General features: G+C 40.1%; 1 protein-coding gene across 2 annotated transcripts in view; it reads right to left on the reverse strand.

The window, feature by feature from the left end:
- Positions 1 to 1,326: 1,326 nt before the first annotated feature.
- The window catches only part of NUCKS1 (nuclear casein kinase and cyclin dependent kinase substrate 1), a 30,654-nt gene continuing 12,944 nt past the window's right edge, over positions 1,327 to 19,036 (reverse strand). The window contains exons 2-7 of one of the 2 annotated variants that reach the window (XM_004756438.3): positions 13,285 to 13,334; positions 10,673 to 10,778; positions 6,998 to 7,053; positions 4,906 to 5,058; positions 3,914 to 4,060; positions 1,327 to 2,613 (exon numbers count right to left, since the gene is read on the reverse strand). In XM_004756438.3, the coding sequence (XP_004756495.2) occupies positions 2,414 to 2,613; positions 3,914 to 4,060; positions 4,906 to 5,058; positions 6,998 to 7,053; positions 10,673 to 10,778; positions 13,285 to 13,334 (712 nt within the window). In that variant the 3' untranslated portion in view covers positions 1,327 to 2,413. Of the gene's footprint in view, positions 2,614 to 3,913; positions 4,064 to 4,905; positions 5,059 to 6,997; positions 7,054 to 10,672; positions 10,779 to 13,284; positions 13,335 to 19,036 lie in introns of both variants that reach the window. The other variant, XM_004756439.3, reaches the window with a different exon arrangement.

Genomic DNA, 19,036 nt, shown 5'->3' on the forward strand with positions numbered 1-19,036 from the left:
CTCATGAATTAATTTTTTAAAAAAGGGATCGCAACCAAATGCACAAGTCACCTAGAAGACAAGATTACCTCTAAAGAATGAGCGTATATCACGGAGATGTTGGTGCAGATTAACATATTAGAGACCAAGTTACATAAAATACCGAGGCTAAAGTTTTAAAAGACCCCCGACCCCCCATCTTCACGAAACATAATCTAAGAAAAGTCCAAATGTTACTAGGAATGTAGGACTTAAAAGTTACAAACCCCTAAAAACAGAAGTGCATGGTGGAAACACTGAGAGGTCTTTTGTTACTAGATGAACACGAACCTTCTTGTTAAAATTGGATACCCGAAAACCCACTAAAGCAAATAGAATAATCTTTATCCCCCTCATTACAAAGTTCACGACTCTAAAGTTAACCATCATGAAAGATAATAATCCAACTGAAACATACGTTCAAGTTTCGCATTTTTGGCCAAGTACTAAAGTCTCCAAATTCATTCTCTAACACACACAAGTGTGCAACAGTGAAATGACTCTGCCACTGGGTGTTATTTTTAAAAAGTCACAGAGGAAGGACAGTCTTTAAAGTGTCTTAAAAATCAGAGTAAAAATATTCCTTAAATAACCTTTTGTCCTAGGAACATCTGCAAGAAAGCCACGTGGTCTGAGAGAAAAACATGCTCTAACATAAAAGACAGAAAGAAAACCGCTTAAGATACCGAAGCAGCACACCTACATAAGAAGGCAAAGGTTAAATTTCACTATTTTTTTTTTTCAACATATTAGCACACTAAGCCCCCTAACCCTTGCTCCCATGAGCTCGTGGTTATCAGGATATGGAGGATCAAACCTACAGAACTATCTCCTGATTACTTTCGTAAGGCATGGACAGTCTGTTCTCGGCGGCACATGGGCTCCTAACTACATGGTCTCCCTGGCCTGGAGCCCCTGAAACTTCTGCTTTAAGCAAGGCGAGCAGTAAAGCAGGAGCACAAGGAGAGGGACAAAAGCAAACTGAAGGGTGTGGGAGTGGCCTTTACCACACTCCCTCTTAGTCAAGCACAGAACGTGAAGGAAGCAGAGAGAGGCTGGGGGAAATCATGTTCCAGAGCAGAGCTGGCGGGCTCTGGGGATGGGGTATGCAGTGGGACCCTAGTAGGAGCAGGAAGCGGAGATGCACTGCATGTGTCTACAAGGAAGTGGGAGGGTAGGTATGTGAAAAGAAGTGTTCTATCCCCAAATAAAAACAGAGCATGGTTCATGGGATCGGAATGCACATTTTTGGCATAAAAGAATTTCAATTTTCTGTTTTCATAAAGGAAAAATCTCAAGTCTTTGTGATTGAGTTTCACATTAATTGGTACTTTATTTGCTTAAAACCTAAACATTGTCAGTTAAGAAGAAATCCACTCTGGTGTATAGATCTTGCTGTTTAAATCCTAAAGGTTTTTTTCTTTTCTTTTCTTTTTTCTTTTTTTTTTTTTTTGATCCTTGGTAATTTTATCCAAGAAACAGAATAGATACATATATACTTAAAAACATGAACCATTAGAGAATGAAATAGGAAATCAAGACTGATTTAAGTTTTGGTGGCCCTTGCCTTTTTTTTTGTTGTTGTTGTTCTTTTAAAGTTCCTGAAAGACTGTAGCAGGATAAAAGGATCACTGGCTCCGGGTCTCTTTGAGATAACAAGTGATGAAATTTACAAAAAAACCCCAAAAAACAAAAAACAAAACATCCCCCCCAAAAACCACACCCTCAAACAAGGTCAGGTAACACCATGCCCTGCCTTGCCCCCAAGGTAAAAAATAGGAATACTTTTAGTAACAATTCAGAATTCATCTTTATGTCCTACCTGCCCCATCAGTGGGAAGTTTAACATCATGATTTTTTAGACATCTATACTTATGTATATAGACATATAAACTTGTATTAGATGACAGCTGATTTTTTTTAAGTCCAGGTAGAGAGAGAAGCAATCATTTTTAACTAAAACCCTTCTATGTTTTTTGATTACGGTTCATTTTCTACCATTTAGCAAAAAAACAAAATTTCCGTAGTGTTCATCTCAAATCTTATTGCTTTACAACTGTGGTATACCTTCCATTAAAAATAAAAAGGTAAAGCCGTCAATCCAGTGATTATTCTGACATGGCTTTCATTGGGAAGCGGTGGGAAAGATGGGTGATGGCGAAGAGAGGACCAACAGACAAAAAGGTAAATTAAACTTACAATGGTTTTCTTAAAAAAAGAGAGAGAGAATGTTATTTTCAAGAAAAGGAAAAAAGCACTGAAAGCCCATGAGTCAAGCCATAGCCAAAACCATGTTCTATCTTAAGTAGGTTTTCTTTTTTTCCCCCTTTTTCTTTTTTCTTTTTTTTTTCTCTTTTTTTTTAATAAAATCTCTCCCCAAACCATCATCACTTTTTTAATCCTCCCCAGACTGGGCTTCATCTTCGGACCCTTCGTCCCCTGATTTCTCAGGTGGAGGGCTTGCCGAGGGCTTCTTTTCTGGAGGGCTCTCTGGTTCCTCGTCTTCTTCTTTGGGAGAAGGAGTCTTTTCCTTTGATGCCTTTGAAGCTGTAGGGCGCCCCACCTTCCCTTTGCCTTTCACAGGGCTTGGCGTCACTGGGAGAAGAAAAATACCAACATGGGGAAGAGAAGAAAAGATATTAAAAAAAAAATCAGCTACAAAACAAAACTTTAAGAACTAAATGTATAGGGGCACCTGGGTGGCTCAGTGGGTTAAGCCTCTGCCTTTGGCTCAGGTCATGATCTCGGTCCTGGGATCGAGCCACACATTGGGCTCTCTGCTCAGTAGGGAGCCTGCTTCCCCCCTCTCTGCCTGCTTCTAGGTCTACTTGTGATCTTTCTCTGTCAAATAAATAAATAAAATCTTAAAAAAAAAAAAAAGAATTAAATCTGTAAGGACCACAGCCCAGCTGCCTACACATCAAGGGGGGGCACTGGTTCCCGATCACTCTTGCCAACACTCTTGGTGCTGTGTTAGCAGTGATGTTTATAATAAAGAAACAGGATGCTACAGAAACTGCATACTATCCTTAGTGGTTTGTGAACACAGGTTGTTTATGATAAAACTCAGGTTTAACAAGCAGGTCAAAAAAAAAAAAAAAAAAAGCGGCTCAAAAAGTATGGATACAACAACATGAGTAGAAACTGAAGTCATCAGATTTTTCAAAACTTTTCTTCCAAGGATTTGTCATTTATTTATTTATTTATTTTTAAAGTAAACTCTAGCCCAACACGGGGCTCGAACTCACAACCGAGATCGAGAGTCACATGCTCTACCACTGAGCCAGTCAGGTGCCCTCCTCAAGTCACTTTTGACAACCCTGTGATTCCCAGCTGTAAGAAATAACGAGTGAAAAATGTAAAAAATCACCAGTTCTATCTGTCAGAAAAAAAAAAAACAAAGCAAATGTAGCTTTCGGATTTCAAGCTGTGACTAGGAGACTGGCAGCACTCACAACGGCTCCAAGAAAATGAATCCAAGCTGACAAGTGTGGTTTTATTCTAGCACAAAGGATGGGGTAAGGATCACATCGGAGGCCTGAAATCTGTGATTACGGGTGTGCATTTTCCCCATTTCAGGTTTTTCCTAGTTGCTGGGGTTGTGATATGGGCAGGAAAAAGCACAGGCACAGCTCTACTATTGGAGTGTTTCTACCACAGGACGACGGGTTGCTGCAAACCCTGTGCTGCACCGCCAGACTCTTGCAGGGGCCACTGGCCTTCCTAACAAGTAAGACATCCCTCCCAGTGTGGAAGACGGGATCCTTGCAGAATTCTTATTCTTGTGAGGCGTGTGGTCAATGCCGAGGCCTAATGAAGGATTTCTGTAGAGAAAGTTTACTGCTCCTTGAAATGTTTCAAAGCAGCCATTTAACTGTACTTGTAGACAACTCACCTGTGGCCTTTAGCCGGGGTTTGGGCATTTTCTTTTCTTTTCTCTCAGGTTTGGACTTCTTGACCATCTTTTTGTTTTTCTTTTTTGAACTGCCATAGTCACTATCATCATCATCTTCCATTAGGAAATCTTCATCACTGCCGGAATCTTCTGAGAGGAAAGAAGAAGTTCAACGTCCAACTTAATGTATACATCCTTCCAAGGGAATGAAGGGAGACAGCGCTAAGCATGACGGGAGGATGGGATCTGGGAGTCAAACACTCTCGGATTCTGGGGGCAGCTGGGCCGCCAGCCTGGCTGGAGTCCTCACCAGCCCTACATGTAGGACGGGGCTTAGCGCCCGCATATACACACACACACACACACACACACACACACACGTTGCAGAACTGACTTGTTTAAAGAGTCGGTCGAAAACAGGAAGAGATAAAACTTAATATGAATAAAAACTGAAGATATCACCGAATATATTTTTTTTTTAATCAAACAACTTTTGGTAGTTCCCTCATTCCCCTATAGTACGGGGGAGACCAGGAAAATCAAACAGAACCCATTTAGTGTCTTTGGTCCAACTATGAATAAATGAAACGAGAAAGCTAAAGACAAAGCAAAAATCATACATTTATTAATCTGAGTAACGTGTAAAACACCTAAATTCTGCTATTAACACTTTGTTGTTGTTGTTGGGGGAGGAGGTCTACCCCTTTGGCTCCGAAGCCAAAATACAAATCTTCATCACAACACCCACCATGTTAACTGTTACTCTAACAATTGCTGGTTTAGTAGTTGAGCTCAAGCGATGGACATCAAAATCAAGAGAATCCCTGAGGCTCTTAAAATATCAACCAGTATCAAAAAGAGCCATCTCTTCTGATAGCAAATACCGAATTTAAGGGGCTGGCTGTAACGTCTGTCAGCCACAAGAATGCAGTAGTCAAGGTCACGGTCACAGACTCTGGTCCCCACCCAAGTACCAAGCCAGCGGCACGTACTCTCCTGGAATGGCGTCTCGTCCTCTTCCTCTTGTTCTTCTTCGCTGCCTACATCTTCCATGAGCATTTCTCTCTGCTTGGAAGCTGCTTTAGAGGCTGCCTGCCGTTGCTGGCGTACATTTTTATGATCTTCTTTTTCATCTTCACTGTCCTCTGTAATATCAAAGTTACAATGCAGCGATCAAGGAGTTGTGCGTTTATCGGACGGCTGACTAGAAAAGCCAGTATGAGACAGAACCTGCAGCTTCATTTCATTCAAATGGGGTAAAGTCTATCCTTAAAAATGCCTACAAAATATACAAAAGAGGAGCTAAAATACAAAGAATGAACTTGAGAAAGATTATGTCCTCATTATTGCACAGAAAAATAGCGTAGGCATGGAGTTTTAAGTAGTCATGAAGCTGATTTAGGTGTGAATATATGCTTCCTGTAATGTATTTTAAACTTAAATCACTGTGTTGCCCTAAAATTATCAATTACATTTCAATCTATATTCACGGTTTTTAGAAACTAAAGCCAGAATTTTTGGAGAGCGAGAATGCACGTGTGGGGGGGTGGGGCAGGTGGGGAGCACAGGGGTGGGGTGGGGGGTGGGTGGAGGCAGGGAAGGGCAGAGACGCCATCTAAAGCAGGTTCCACCCAGACTCAGGGACCCTGATCTCAAGATCCTGAGATCATGACCTGAGTCGAAAGCTTAATTAGCTGAGCCACCCAGGTGCCCCTAGAAAAATATTTTTATTTTTATTTATTTATCTTAAAGATTTTGTTTATTTATTTGACAGACAGAGATCACAAGTAGGCAGAGAGGCAGGCAGTTAGAGAGGGGGAAGCAGGCTCTCTGCTAAGCAGAGAGCCCGATGCGGGGCTCAATCCCAGGACCCCAGGATCATGACCTGAGCTGAAGGCAGAGGCTTTAACCCCCTGAGCCACCCAGGCGCCCCTAGAAAAATATTTTTAAATAGAAGAGGGGAAGACTGTCTTCCGATGATACTGTTCTAAGTTACAAAACACGTTTCTTTACAATTTAGGCAGGCAGGTTAACAGGCTAGAAAAGGAATGAAAGCAAACAGCTCAGTGGCGTGAATTCAGTGGAACTCTGTCTACCCCTCCATGTATCGGCTCATAACAGTGATCTCATTTAAAGGGGGACGCAGGACACAAAACCAGGGGAGTGCAGGTCAAAACGAAAATAAACCCTCAGTACTGAGAAGAGTTAAATTCAGAAATAGAAATACCAACAAGCAATCAGGATTTAACATTTTATTTGCCATGGAGTCTCTATTAATTCTTTTGAATTTAAATGCTTACCAAGAAAGCTTTCTCTGCGGCTACTGTTTCGAAGGACTACTTGCCAGCTAGAACAGGGAAGGGTGAAACTAGCCTTTGCTTGTTCTTTACCCCAGAGTTCATCTCCACCCCCTCCCCACTTTAGAGTGTTACATCACTTTGTATTTTATATGCTCTTTCAAATCAGTTTAGTTTGATGTCTGTTAATTATTCACATAAATTTTTTTTTAAGATTTTATTTATTCATTTGAGAGAGAGACAGAGACAGAGATGGAGAGAGAGAAAGCACAAGCAGGGGGAGAGGCAGAGGGAGAGGGAGAAGCAGAAGCAGACTTCCCATTGAGCTGGGAGCCCAACATGGGGCCCGATCCCAGGACCTGGAGATCACGACCCAAGCCAAAGGCAGACGCCCAACCATCTTAGCCACCCAGGTGGCCCACTTAAATGGTTTTTCATGTTAATTATGCAGGAGAATCATCTGTAAATATTTTTAGTATATGTGCTGCCGAAGCGAGCACTCATCTGTAAATATTTTTAAACAATAAAGCCCCAGTGTCCCACTGAGACCTACTAAATCAGAAATCTTGGGGTGGGACAGAGTGTGTAAGCCTGTTAAGAAAAACCCTTACAGGAGACTGCAGTAAGCCACCAGCATTTCAAAGTTCTTTGCTCTTCAAAAATAGAAAGCGGTTCGCCATGCCAGTATTTACAGCAGTGCCCGGCATTATTATGAAACCACTTATTAAAACGTCCAATGAACGAAGACATAGATCAATGACGTATTACATTAATAACTGTTTACTACCTGCTGAGTGAGAATCGTCCTTCTTGGTTTTCACATCTTTTTCTTCGGAGTCCTCGCTAGAAAGGGAAAGACGGGAAAAGTTTAAAAGTCTTAGATCAAAATCTAAGTGAACACAGATCCCCAGTGTCTTTAACAGGTAAAGAACACCTCTTCTGTAGATGAAATATTCAAACAGATGCTGAGGACTGAAACTGCTTCCATTATTTCCCTAACTTGACAGGGATGCTAATGATTAAGCACAATTTTATCTACTTTTGGAAAATACTGCTTCCAAAGACCCAAAGGAAAAAAAGAAGGTATCTCAAACATGGGCTGAAAATGTCTCACCTGTGGATAAAGCCTGGTTCACAACACCACTTTCTTTTTTAAGGTTTTATTTATTTATTTGACACAGAGAGAGAGAGAGAGAGAGAGAGAGAGAAAACACAAGCAGGGGGAGTGGCACGCAGAGGGAGAGGGAGAGGCAGGCTTCCCGCTGAGCAGGGAGCCTGATGCGGGGCTCGATCCCAAGACTTCAGGATCATGACCACAGCCAGAGGCAGATGCTTAACCGACTGAGCCACCCAGGCACCCTTCACAGGAACATTTAGTAATAAAAAAAACCTCTCTGTTGTCAGAGGCGGAGTATAAAAATACAAAAAGTAAATTACACAATGTGTGAATAGTGCGAGAAAGTAGACAATTAAAAGGATAGTGCCAATGGGAAAAACACCTAGAACATGTAAGGGCCCATTCAGCCAGAGCAGCCCCACCCCGGTTGAACTGCCATTTTGCTGTAAAGCTTAAATTCACCTTGCCCCCCAGGGGAACTTATTTAAATGCAAGTCCGGGAAACCAGTCCCGGGTAACAATGTCCACGTACAAGGGTGGGTCAGGCCAGGTGGAGGTATTCAATCAGTGGGGGCGCATACTGACTCCTAGCTACCAAGGAGTATGGGCCCCCGACCTTTGGGAGCCTTTTGGCGCCAATCCTAACCAAGGTGTGATAGGTTGGTTCAAATGTCTACTAGGGTAAATTGTAATTCAGTTGGTCACCTAGCGTCACTGTGGAGTTTCCTGTGTGTGCTGCAATCTCACTGGCCACCTGTGGCCACATGGCCTTTGCTCTATAAAAGTTAGTCTGGAAAGCAGGGAGGGGTCGTCCTCTCTGGAGGGGTGACCCCGACCGTCTGTTTGCCTGTCGGTAGGATTCCTGATGCTTGGTGCGAAATAAAGCTTTGCTTGACCTTCGCTTTGTATCAGTCTCGCTCCTTTAATCACAGATCCATTATTGGGGGACCCAACAAACACAATTATTAAAGGAAATTGGAGTGCAATTATATAAATTACAATAGCCTTAAAAATTTATCTGAAACAAAATGAAAATAAATCAACTAACTATCTCCTTATATTTCTTGCCTCCAATATTTCTAGTATATAAGAAACACCAACACACAGACCTGCCCTGTACCATGGAGAAAATAAAAGTCAGCTCAAGATCACTGCAAAGTAAAATAATAAAAGAAGGTGCTTCAAAGGCGCCTCAGTTGGTTAAGCATCTGCCTCTGGCTCAGGTCATGATCCCAGGGCCCTAGGATCAAGCCCCGCATCAGGCTCCCTGCTGGGTGGGGAACCTGCTTCTCCCTCTCCCTCTGCCTGCCACTCCCCCCCGCTTGTGCTCCCTCTCTGTGTCACATAAATAAATAAAATCCTTAAAAAAAATAAGAAGGTGCTTTAAAGGTCAATGGAAAGTTTTATAGAACAGTTTTTTAAAGGCACTTTATGTTCTCACAAATCTTAACTCAAGAATCTGGGTTCTAGTGTCCTTTGCCATTAATTACTTGTATGATCTCAAGCAAATCACTTGGTACTCTTCAGTGCTAAAATTTTATGATTCAATGAGAAATCCCAACAAACAAAAACAGAAACACTCATATGTAAAAACTGCCTTCACAGCTTTTCAAACAGCAAGACTTGTAAATCTCTTTTGGTATTTCCTGTAATCTAGACCACACTCAAATGACAAACTACCAAACCCAAGATTCCTGAACAAAGAGAAAAACCAAAGATATTTTACTAAACAATCTAAGACACTGTAATTCTGAAACTTGGGGCTGTTCCAGATGTTTTCATGCAAAATAAGCACTTAATTCACAAGTCACAATGCCGAAGAACTATTATGTTCTCTAGTTCTCTTATTATTGGGTTTATAGAGACCATTACTCCTTGAGTCCCATTACAATAAAGTCAAGTAAAAGCTGAACTTTTAAGTAGAGACCAATAAAAAAACTCAACAAGGGTTTGATGGAAGAAACTATACAAGGCAGTTAACACAAATGGCAATAAAAACTGTATTTCAAAGACTCTTGACATTTAGGAAAGAAAAATAAAACCAAATGATTAGAACAAGGAAAAGTTTAGGCTAGATATTCATTATATTGTTGAGACACTGTAACAGGTAACAGGGGACAGAGATTCATTCCTAAGAGAAAATATAAAAAATGAATATAATAAAAAAGAATCGAAGTTGGGCTGCTATATAAAACTGGATTAGAGAAATACATTACAAACCATGGCAGACTTGTCTCTCCACAGCACAATTTTGTCTTATTTTTCCTCAAAACCACGTTTCTGAAATTTTCCAGGAAAGAAAATATTGGTGGTAAATACTGTTATTTCTACAAATTTAGCATCCTGTGAATTCAAAAATGGAAAGATTTCTGTGTGGGGCTTTGTAAGATTTTAGTACTTGAAGTAAGTATCTTGGAAGAACTGGTAAGATTTCATTTCTTTGAACTCTCCTACTTAACAGTATTATTTGGAAGTAGTATCGCCTAATGGTTCAAACGTGGACTTTGGAATCCAACAGACATGGTTCCCAAACCTGTTGGTCCATTTGTAGGGTAACCCTGGATAAATCACTAAACCTTCCTCTAAGCTATTACCGTAATAAAGGTGTTATGAGAATTAAATGATAATAAATACAGGTTAGCCCTTAGTAGAGACTGGCAGAGAATCATAAACGGTAGCGATCATCACCATCACTACGGTCTTAGGGGCTGCATTGAGATCAAGAGTGTGTAGATCTGTGACAGCAGAGATAAAAATCACAATATCCTCGCCTCATGAAGCAATTACAGTTAAAATCACAACACCTGTGAGCCTGTTTATAAAACTAAAGGAAAGGGGGAAAAAAAAAACAACCAAACCCACAAATGATTAAGGTTTCTGAACAAAGGAGAATTGATTATACACAGTGAAACAAAGCAAGCTACACGGCTTAAGATTCTAGAAGCGTTAGTTATGATTCTGCCAGTGCTGGGTGACTGAATGGGAGAGATCACTCATTTTGTTATCGCTCCAGTGAAAACGTCAATACTAACGTTAGGTAACAAATTACATACTTAAACAACCTCTCAGCTTATGTTCAGAGGTTAGAGGTAGTGAAAAAGGCATTCGTGGAGACAACCTTGGATTCCAGGTTGAGTCTAAGCAAAGCTCATGACCTTATTAAAGAAGGTAGCCTCTAGACTCCAGAAGCGTTGACTGAGATAGGAAGAAATATGCAGAACAACATGAAGGGGACAGTAAGCACTTTCCCGAAGTAAACAGAGATTCCCCCAATTCAGAGATCAGAGACCACCCTCGCCTCCAGAGGGGCAGAGTAAACAGGAAGAGATTAATAATGCCTCTTACCTATCCTCCTGTGAATTCTTTCCAGATCGCCTCTTATTTTTAGCTTCTCGGGGAGATGACCGAATTTTCTTAGCTGGAGGGCCTGAATCTCTTCCATAATCTTCATCTAAACAGAGCATTTTTCAAATTCAATGAATTGTATTATGATTTTTACATAGAAATTACCACTGCTTATTTTTGGAGATAAATTATCTCTCAAGCTACTTAAATGGTGAGGGGGCGGGATTTCCCAAATAATTTTTTTTCATTTTTAAAAAATAAATTGTTTTCTACCCCAGTCCCTTTTAGTCCTCATGTGTTTACTTTAATACATTCAGAGCCCAATATCTCTTACCATTTCATATCCTGCCCTTTTAATTTATTAAAGATACTGCCATGTTTCAACATCTTCCTATTTACTTGAACTGTTAAGAGTAATAAAGCAATACAAGCATTTTAGAATGTAGAGAACCCACAATTCTACAATCCTAACGCAATTACTGTTATCAAGTAAATTACTTTTAAAGTATTAAATGCAGCGTACTCTGACATTTGAGAAAAATACCTTCAATTTCCAAAGTTCTATAGAACTAAAGAAAATTACCCAATCTTAAAAACTGATCATTTCTTTTTTTAAAAGACTTATTTATTTTAGGAGACAGTGCATGCATGTGAGTGAGAATCTTGAAGCAGACCACGCCCAGCACAGAGGCCAACTCGGGGCTCAATCCCACTACCCCAAATCATGACCTGAGCCAAAATCTAGAGTCGGATACTCAACGTACTGAGACACTCAGGTATCCCCAAAATTGATGATTTCTTTTTTTTTTTTTTTAAAGATTTTATTTATTTATTTGACAGAGAGAAATCACAAGTAGATGGAGAGGCAGGCAGAGAGAGAGAGAGGGAAGCAGGCTCTCTGCCGAGCAGAGAGCCCAATGTGGGACCCGATCCCAGGATCCTGAGATCATGACCTGAGCCGAAGGCAGCGGCTTAAACCACTGAGCCACCCAGGCGCCCCCAAAATTGATGATTTCTATTTTATTACACTCTTATTACAATTTCTATTTTATTTACACTCTTATCTATAATAGTGAAGAGATCTGGAAGTAGTCTGGAGCTTCAGCAATTATTAAATGGTTGGACACATTATAAATTCCACAATGGCATATCATAAAACCATTAACAGGAGTTTCTCAAATAACTTTTAATAACAGGATAAATATAAGCAGGAGTGGGATAGGAGGAGGACAGAACCCAAAATTCTTTTTTAAAAAAATATTTTATTTATTTATCTCATACAGAGAGAGAGATCACAAGTAGGCAGAGAGGCAGGCTGAGTGAGGAGGAAGCAGGCTCCCCACTAAGCAGAGAGCCTGATGTGGGGCTCGATCCCAGGACCCTGATATCATGACCTGAGCTGAAGGAAGAGGCTTAACCCACTGAGCCAACTAGGCACCCCCAGAACCAAAAATTCTACAGCAAGACTTCAACTACTTTTTTTTTTTAAGATTTTATTTATTTATTTGACAGACAGAGATCACAAGTAGGCAGAGAGAGAGGGGAAGCAGGCTCCCTACTGAGCAGAGAGCTTGATGTGGCGCTCAATCCCAGGACCCCGAGATCATGACCTGAGCCGAAAGCAGAGGCTTTAACCCACTAAGCCACCCAGGCGCCCCCAAATACATTTTTAAAAGGGAGAAAAGACACAGGCTTTTTAAACAAAAAGGCTAAAATGGCCATTTGCTAATCAAGGGACCTTGCATAATATCTCTGCCTCAATCTCCTTATCTGTAAGCAATAACAGTATTCCCCATTCTAATAGGACTGCTCTACTAAGGATTAAATGAATAACTGCAAGTATTTAGCAGCATTTAATAAGGGTTAGTATTTCTTCTGGGAGGCTGGATTATATGTTATTACTCTTTTTTATATTTCTGCATTTCCTAAGTTTTCCCAAAGTGCACATATTACTTTTACAAGTAAAATTGCATTAAAAAAATTAAAAAAAAAAAAAGAATAGCAAATGCATCTGGAAAATAATGATAGTAAGGGCATATTCTAAAGTAACTTTTATGGCTAAGATTTAAGACAATACTACTCAGGGATGCCTGGGTGGCTCTGTTGATAAAGCATCTGCCTTTGGCTCAGGTCATGATCCCAGAGTCCTGGGATTGAGTCCTACTTCGGACTCGCTGCTTAGTGCGGAGCGTGCTTCTCCCTCTACCCGCCATTCCCCCAGCTTGTGCTCTCACTTTCTGACAAATAAATAAATAAAATCTTAAAAAAAAAAAAAGAAAGACATACTATTAATTCCATGATAAATTAGTTGACAATCCAAGATGTTTTAGAAAGTACTTTCATCTTAGCTACTTTATGGTGCAAAAAACTTAAACTAATATAAGGTAAAAGTTTTGCTGTGATTATAGATGGAGACATTATCAATTAATAAATACTTCATCAGAATTACTACATATTTAAACTATGGAATCCAAAACCAGATAAGAAAAAATTATTTAAGTATTTATTATCAATGACTTACTAAGGAAAGCTAAAATTCATGCAAGTTCAACTTTTGTTTTGGATGACAGATCCTGACATAATTTACAATTTATTAAAATCATGAAACTTACCAGCATCATCAGATTCCTGAAACTGTGAATAGTCAACGACCTTCCTATTTCTGTAGAAAGAAGAGACTCTAATTAAGATCATAAAAATATAGGACTTTTCTATGATATTAGAACACACATTCCTATTTCATAAACAAATTTAGAACTAGCTCTGTGAAAATTATTTTTCTTTTTAAAGATTTTATTTATTTATTTGACAGACAGAAATCACAAGCAGGCAGAGAGGCAGGCACAGAGAGAGGGGGAGGCAGGCTCCCTGCCGAGCAGAGAGCTCGATTTGGGGCTCGATCCCAGAATCCTGGGATCATGACCTGAGCCGAAGGCAGAGGCTTTAACCCACTGAGCCATCCAGGCGCCCCTGAAAATTCTTTTTCTTTCTTTTTTTTTTTTTTAAGATTTTATTTATTTATCAGAGAGGGGCGGGGAGAGCTCGAACACAGGCAGACAGAATGGCAGGCAGAGGCAGAGGGAGAAGCAGGCTCCCTGCTGAGCAAGGAGCCCAATGTGGGACTCGATCCCAGGACGCTGGGATCATGACCCGAGCCGAAGGCAGCTGCTTAACCAACTGAGCCACCCAGGCGTCCCCCTGAAAATTATTTTTCAATAAGCCCCCACTTCAGCCAAAAAAACCTTCACATGTTGTTATAGAAAAGTTGAAACCAAAAGTATTTCAAACTGCAATTCTCCTACTGCTCATTTCAATGATAGCTCAAATACTATTCTCTCCCTCAAAACCTCCCACCTCCCAAAACACACTTAAACAGCAAAATGAGCCAAACCACCACATATATTCATAAGTGACACAGAACTATCCCATGTGCACCAACAAAAACTGTAAATGCTTTACATTTTTATTCTTAGTGCTATACACACATACACATGTATACCTGATAAAATTATTACTGAGGTTTTTTTAAGGCAGTGATTTTTAAATATAAGTTACATTATAAGATACAAATTATGGTGACAGCAGATCTAGCATTATATAGAAGAAACAAATAACTGATCCGTTCAGAGGATGCTTTTTATTAAAATGGTCTGTAATTAAGAAAAATATGAAAGTCTCATAAATTTATGTATCAACTTGACTCAATGATTTTAAGTACTTCTTACTAGTTAAGCCATCTTTAACAACTTGAACGAATCTTAATTTCCATTTTCCTACTTCACACTCTAAAAGTTTAAAATTCCTAACATAAAAGCTTCCCTGTTAGTATCCAAATAGCCTGGCTTTCCAAAAGAGCCTTTGAGGTACTGTACCATTTAGATACTAAGTAAGTGAACTGAAATCATTAAAAGAAACATGCCATCAACTACCCTTAAGCCTGAGCGAGGAATATTGCTGATTTTATAGATTAAGACATCATTTATATCGAAAGACAGGAAGCTCAGATCAAGCATACATACAACTGGGTACAGCCATACACTTGGCATAGGAGAAGAAAAGCTCTTAAGGGTTTTTGCCTTCTGTTTTTCTTTGGTCTACCAGCAAGGAATTATCTTTTCATGGTACTACCTCTGTAAGTTCAGGTGCAAAACTATAAAATGCGCTCTACATATGTTTTATTAAAAGCAGTTGGTTTTATAAACAAATGATACCGATGTATTAGGAAAATTGATTTTAAAAACATGACCATTAACTCCACTTGTATGAGACATCTAGAGCAGTCAAGTTCAGAGACAGAAACAATGATGGGGGCGCCTGGCTGGCTCAGTTGGTACAGCAGGCAACTCTTGATCTAGGGATTCTGAGTTTGAGCTCCCTGTTAGGTGTAGAGACTACTTAAAATAAAACCTGGGGGGGCGCCTGGGTGGCTCAGTGGGTTAAGTGTCTGACTCTTGGTTCCGGCTCAGATCATGATCTCAGGGTCTGGAGAGTGAGCCCCGCAGCAGAGTCTGTTTGAGATATCCCCCGCGCCCGCTTGTACATGCACTCCCTCTCGAATACATAAAATCTTTTAAAAAAGAAACAAAAAGGGATGCTTGGGTGGCTCAGTTGGTTAAGTGTCTGCTGTCTTTGGCTCAGGTCATGATGCCTGAGTCCTGAGATCGAGCCCCTCATGGGGCTTCCTGCTCAGTGAAGAGCCCGCTTCTCCCTCCGCCTGCTGCTTCCCCTGCTTGTACCCTGTTTCTCTCTCTGCCAAATAAATAAATAAAATCTTTAAAAAAAGGGTTAAACAAGACAACGAAAGAGAAAGGAGGGAAGGGATTGGGAGGGAGGGAGGAAAGATGGGTGGGTGGTCAGGGGCGCCTGGGTGGCTCAGTCTGTCAAGCATCTGCCTTGAGCTCAAGTCATGATCCCAGGGTGCTGGGATGGAGTGCCGCACTGGGGTCCCTTGTTCAGTGGGAGTCACTTCTCCCTCTGCCCTTCCCCCGCTCATGTTCTGTCTCTCGAAAATAAAGAAATAAAAATAAATAAAATAATAAAAAAAAAAAGAATGGGGGCACCTGGGTGGCTCAGTGGGTTAAAGCCTCTGCCTTCAGCTCAGGTCAAGATCCCAGGGGCCTGGAATGGAGCCCCGCATCAGGCTCTCTGCTCAGCAGGGAGCCTGCTCCCCCCCCCCCCCCCCGCCTACTTGTGATTTCTGTCTGTCAAATAAATAAATAAATAAATAAAACCTTAAAAAAAAAAAAAAGAATGGTGGATGCTAGGGAGAAGGGTACAGTGAGTCAACGACATATACAGTTTCACTTTGCAAGAGAAAGAGTTCTAGAAATTGGGTGCACAACAGTGTGAATGTCTTCAACATTATAGACCTGTACACTTAAAAATGGTTAAGATGATAAATTTCATGTGATTTTACCACAATTAAAAAATAAAATATTTTCTATTAAAAAAAGACTACTTGGGGAGCTGATAATTAAATGCCTACTATGTTTTAACAAAACAGTGATTTTAAGTAATAGATATTATGAAAAACAGAATTTTGACTATATTCTGCATTGTTTAGGATCAAGAAAAATGGGACATGCAACCGGGATAAGGAAAGTATCCAGAAGAGGGAGTTTGAAATCTTTTTAAAATTTTTTAAAAGAAATTGATTTATATGAGAGAGAGAAATCACAAGTAGGCAGAGAGGCAGGCAGAGAGAGAGAGGGAAGCAGGCTCCCTGCTGAGCAGAGAGCCTGATGTGGGGCTCCATCCCAGGACCCTGAGATCATGACCTGAGCTGAAGGCAGAGGCTTAAGCCACTGAGCCATCCAGGCGCCCTGAAATCTGAATCTCTAGTAGGTAATGTACAGGTTCTGAAATTGCAGGCCTGGTAATTCTAGTTTATCCATGTTGGTGGGAAAGCAACTAAAATAATGGTATGATTTCTGGGTACCATCTATCAATCGATCTATTCTATGAGACTATATAAAGAAGGCTAACCAGAACAGTGAAGAGTATATAATATGTAGGGCAACTAAGTAAACAGGAATTTTTAACCTACAAAAGAGAAAACGTGTTAGCTACTTTAAGGCTTTGAAAACAAAGGAGCAATAAACATACTGGTTTATTAGCTTCCTGATCAGATTAAGTGTGGGTTCAACATAAACAGCTTTTTAACAGTTTGCTAATTATAGTTACTTCCTTAGTCTGGTACCAGGAATACTCCAGAATGGAATTACACAATAAAGTATAGAATCTTTGTTAAGATTCCTATTAGGTTCTGGTTCTAGAACTTCGGGCAAATCACATAATTTCTCTGGGCCTCAGATCCTTCTCTGTTGGAACCGATGGCCTAAATTGCTGGACAGATCCAAAACGTTATGCCAGAATATTTTTTAGTTTATTTAAGTAATCTCTACACCCAATAGGGGGTTTGAACTCATAACCCTGAGATCAAGAGTCGCACATAACGAAGCCGGCCAGGCACTCCTATGAGATAAATTTAAATAAAATTACTGTTAAAGTTCAAGGAAGAGTTTTTCTCAATTGCAAATGGTCAGCTATTATTATTCTGTGTATCATACTTCTTACCTCACGTGGCTGTTTTCTTCACTAATCTGAGCTTCCTGAGAGTAACAATGGTCTTGTAGCCTTTCCCCCACATTTTACCCCCTCCTTTCCTTGTTTCCTTCCTCCCCTCCTTTTCAACCACAGAGCAAGGTAAAAAGCAGACACTCAAATCTGTTGCTCTTAGGGCCAAATTTAAGAGCTCTGTTAGAAACCCAATTTTATAAGATACTTGAGAGGATAATATCCAATCTCCTTAAAGTCTCTGAAGGCCTTATCTTTTGCCACTTAAGCAACTTGGAAATTTGTAATTCCTCCAATCAGGTTGTTTCATACCAATTGGTCTACACTGCTGCTCGCATCACTCCCGCTCATATCGGATCCAAACTCACTTCCTCTCAGCACCTTTAATCCTCTACTGATACTGGATCATCTACTGAATTTCTGTCTTCCCTACTAAATGTGAGGTTCTTGAGGACAGGGGTTGTTTCTCCTTCATTCAGAACATCAAAATCAAGACTTTTTTTTTTAAGGATTATTTATTTATTTATTTGACAGAAGGAGAGAGAGAGATCACAAGTACGCAGAGGCAGGCAGGGAAGGGAAGCAGGCTCCCTGCTGAGCTGAGAGCCCAGTGTAGGGCTTGATCCCAGGACCCTGAGATTAACACCTAAGCAGAAGGCAGAGGCCCAATCCACTGAGCCACCCAGGTACCCCTAGACGTGTTTGATGAGCAAATGGACTTGGCATCTGCAAAGGGTCACGGTGGGAAAGGGAATCCTGTGGTGCGAGAGGATGTATGCGGGAGCCTTCAGCCCATCAGGCATTTATTTTCCACTGCCCTAAATGACAAAATAAAATTTAGTTTCCTCCATAGGAAGTAACTAGTTATTTTAAATTGAAGAAATTAAAAGGGCAACTATTTAGTACATTTTCTTCTATCATGGTTTTTAACAAGCAGAACTACTAAAAAAAAAAAAAAAAAAAGCCATGTAGACTATACTGATATTACAGGAGTAATCAAATTTATATTTTTCAATATTTATTTTTCAATAAATTCAGAAACCATTCCCTCATTTGAAAAACACAAAATATTTTACTCTCAATTTTGTGAAAATGGCCAAAATTATCAGATCTTATATAGATAATAAATGTTACTTATCACAGACTTTAAAATCCCAAGCAAATCTGTCTAAAGGCTAACTACGTCAAAAAAAAAAGGGGGGGGGGGAAGCATCCATCCATAAATGTTGTTAGAGGGAAAAGAAAAAATTATTTAAATAAAAGATCTATGATAACAAGGGTCACTCATAATAATTCATTTAATGACTTAGAATAATAATTTGGTTCATTTCCTGCCTTCTGAAGATACTTCAAAACAACAGTAGAAAAATACTATTCCATTACTTGCAGATTCACCTTATTTCAGGTAGAAATCACTTAAAAAAAAAAAAAAAGATTTTATTTATTTGACAGAGATCACAAGTAGGCAGAGGCAGGCAGAGAGAGGAGGAAGCAGGCTCCCGCCTGAGCAAAGAGCCTGATGTGGGGCTCGATCCCAGGACCTTGAGATCATGACTTGAGCCGAAGGCAGAGGCTTTAACCCACTGAGCCACCCAGGTGCCCCTAGAAATCACTTTTTATGAACTTACTCCTGTGTAAACTAAATACTGAGAAGATATACTGGGATGAAAACACACCATTTATGAGTAATACTTAAGTTGAAGGGCATAGAAGTTCTACTTCAAGTCGAAAACAAAGAAACATTCTTATGTCCTCAAAATACCCTTTCTTAAAGGCCAAAGTTACACC

The sequence above is a fragment of the Mustela putorius genome, unplaced genomic scaffold, assembly GCF_011764305.1.
Source record: "Mustela putorius furo isolate JIRA1106 unplaced genomic scaffold, ASM1176430v1.1 tig00000508_pilon_pilon_pilon, whole genome shotgun sequence".
Taxonomy (NCBI): Eukaryota; Metazoa; Chordata; class Mammalia; order Carnivora; family Mustelidae; genus Mustela; species Mustela putorius.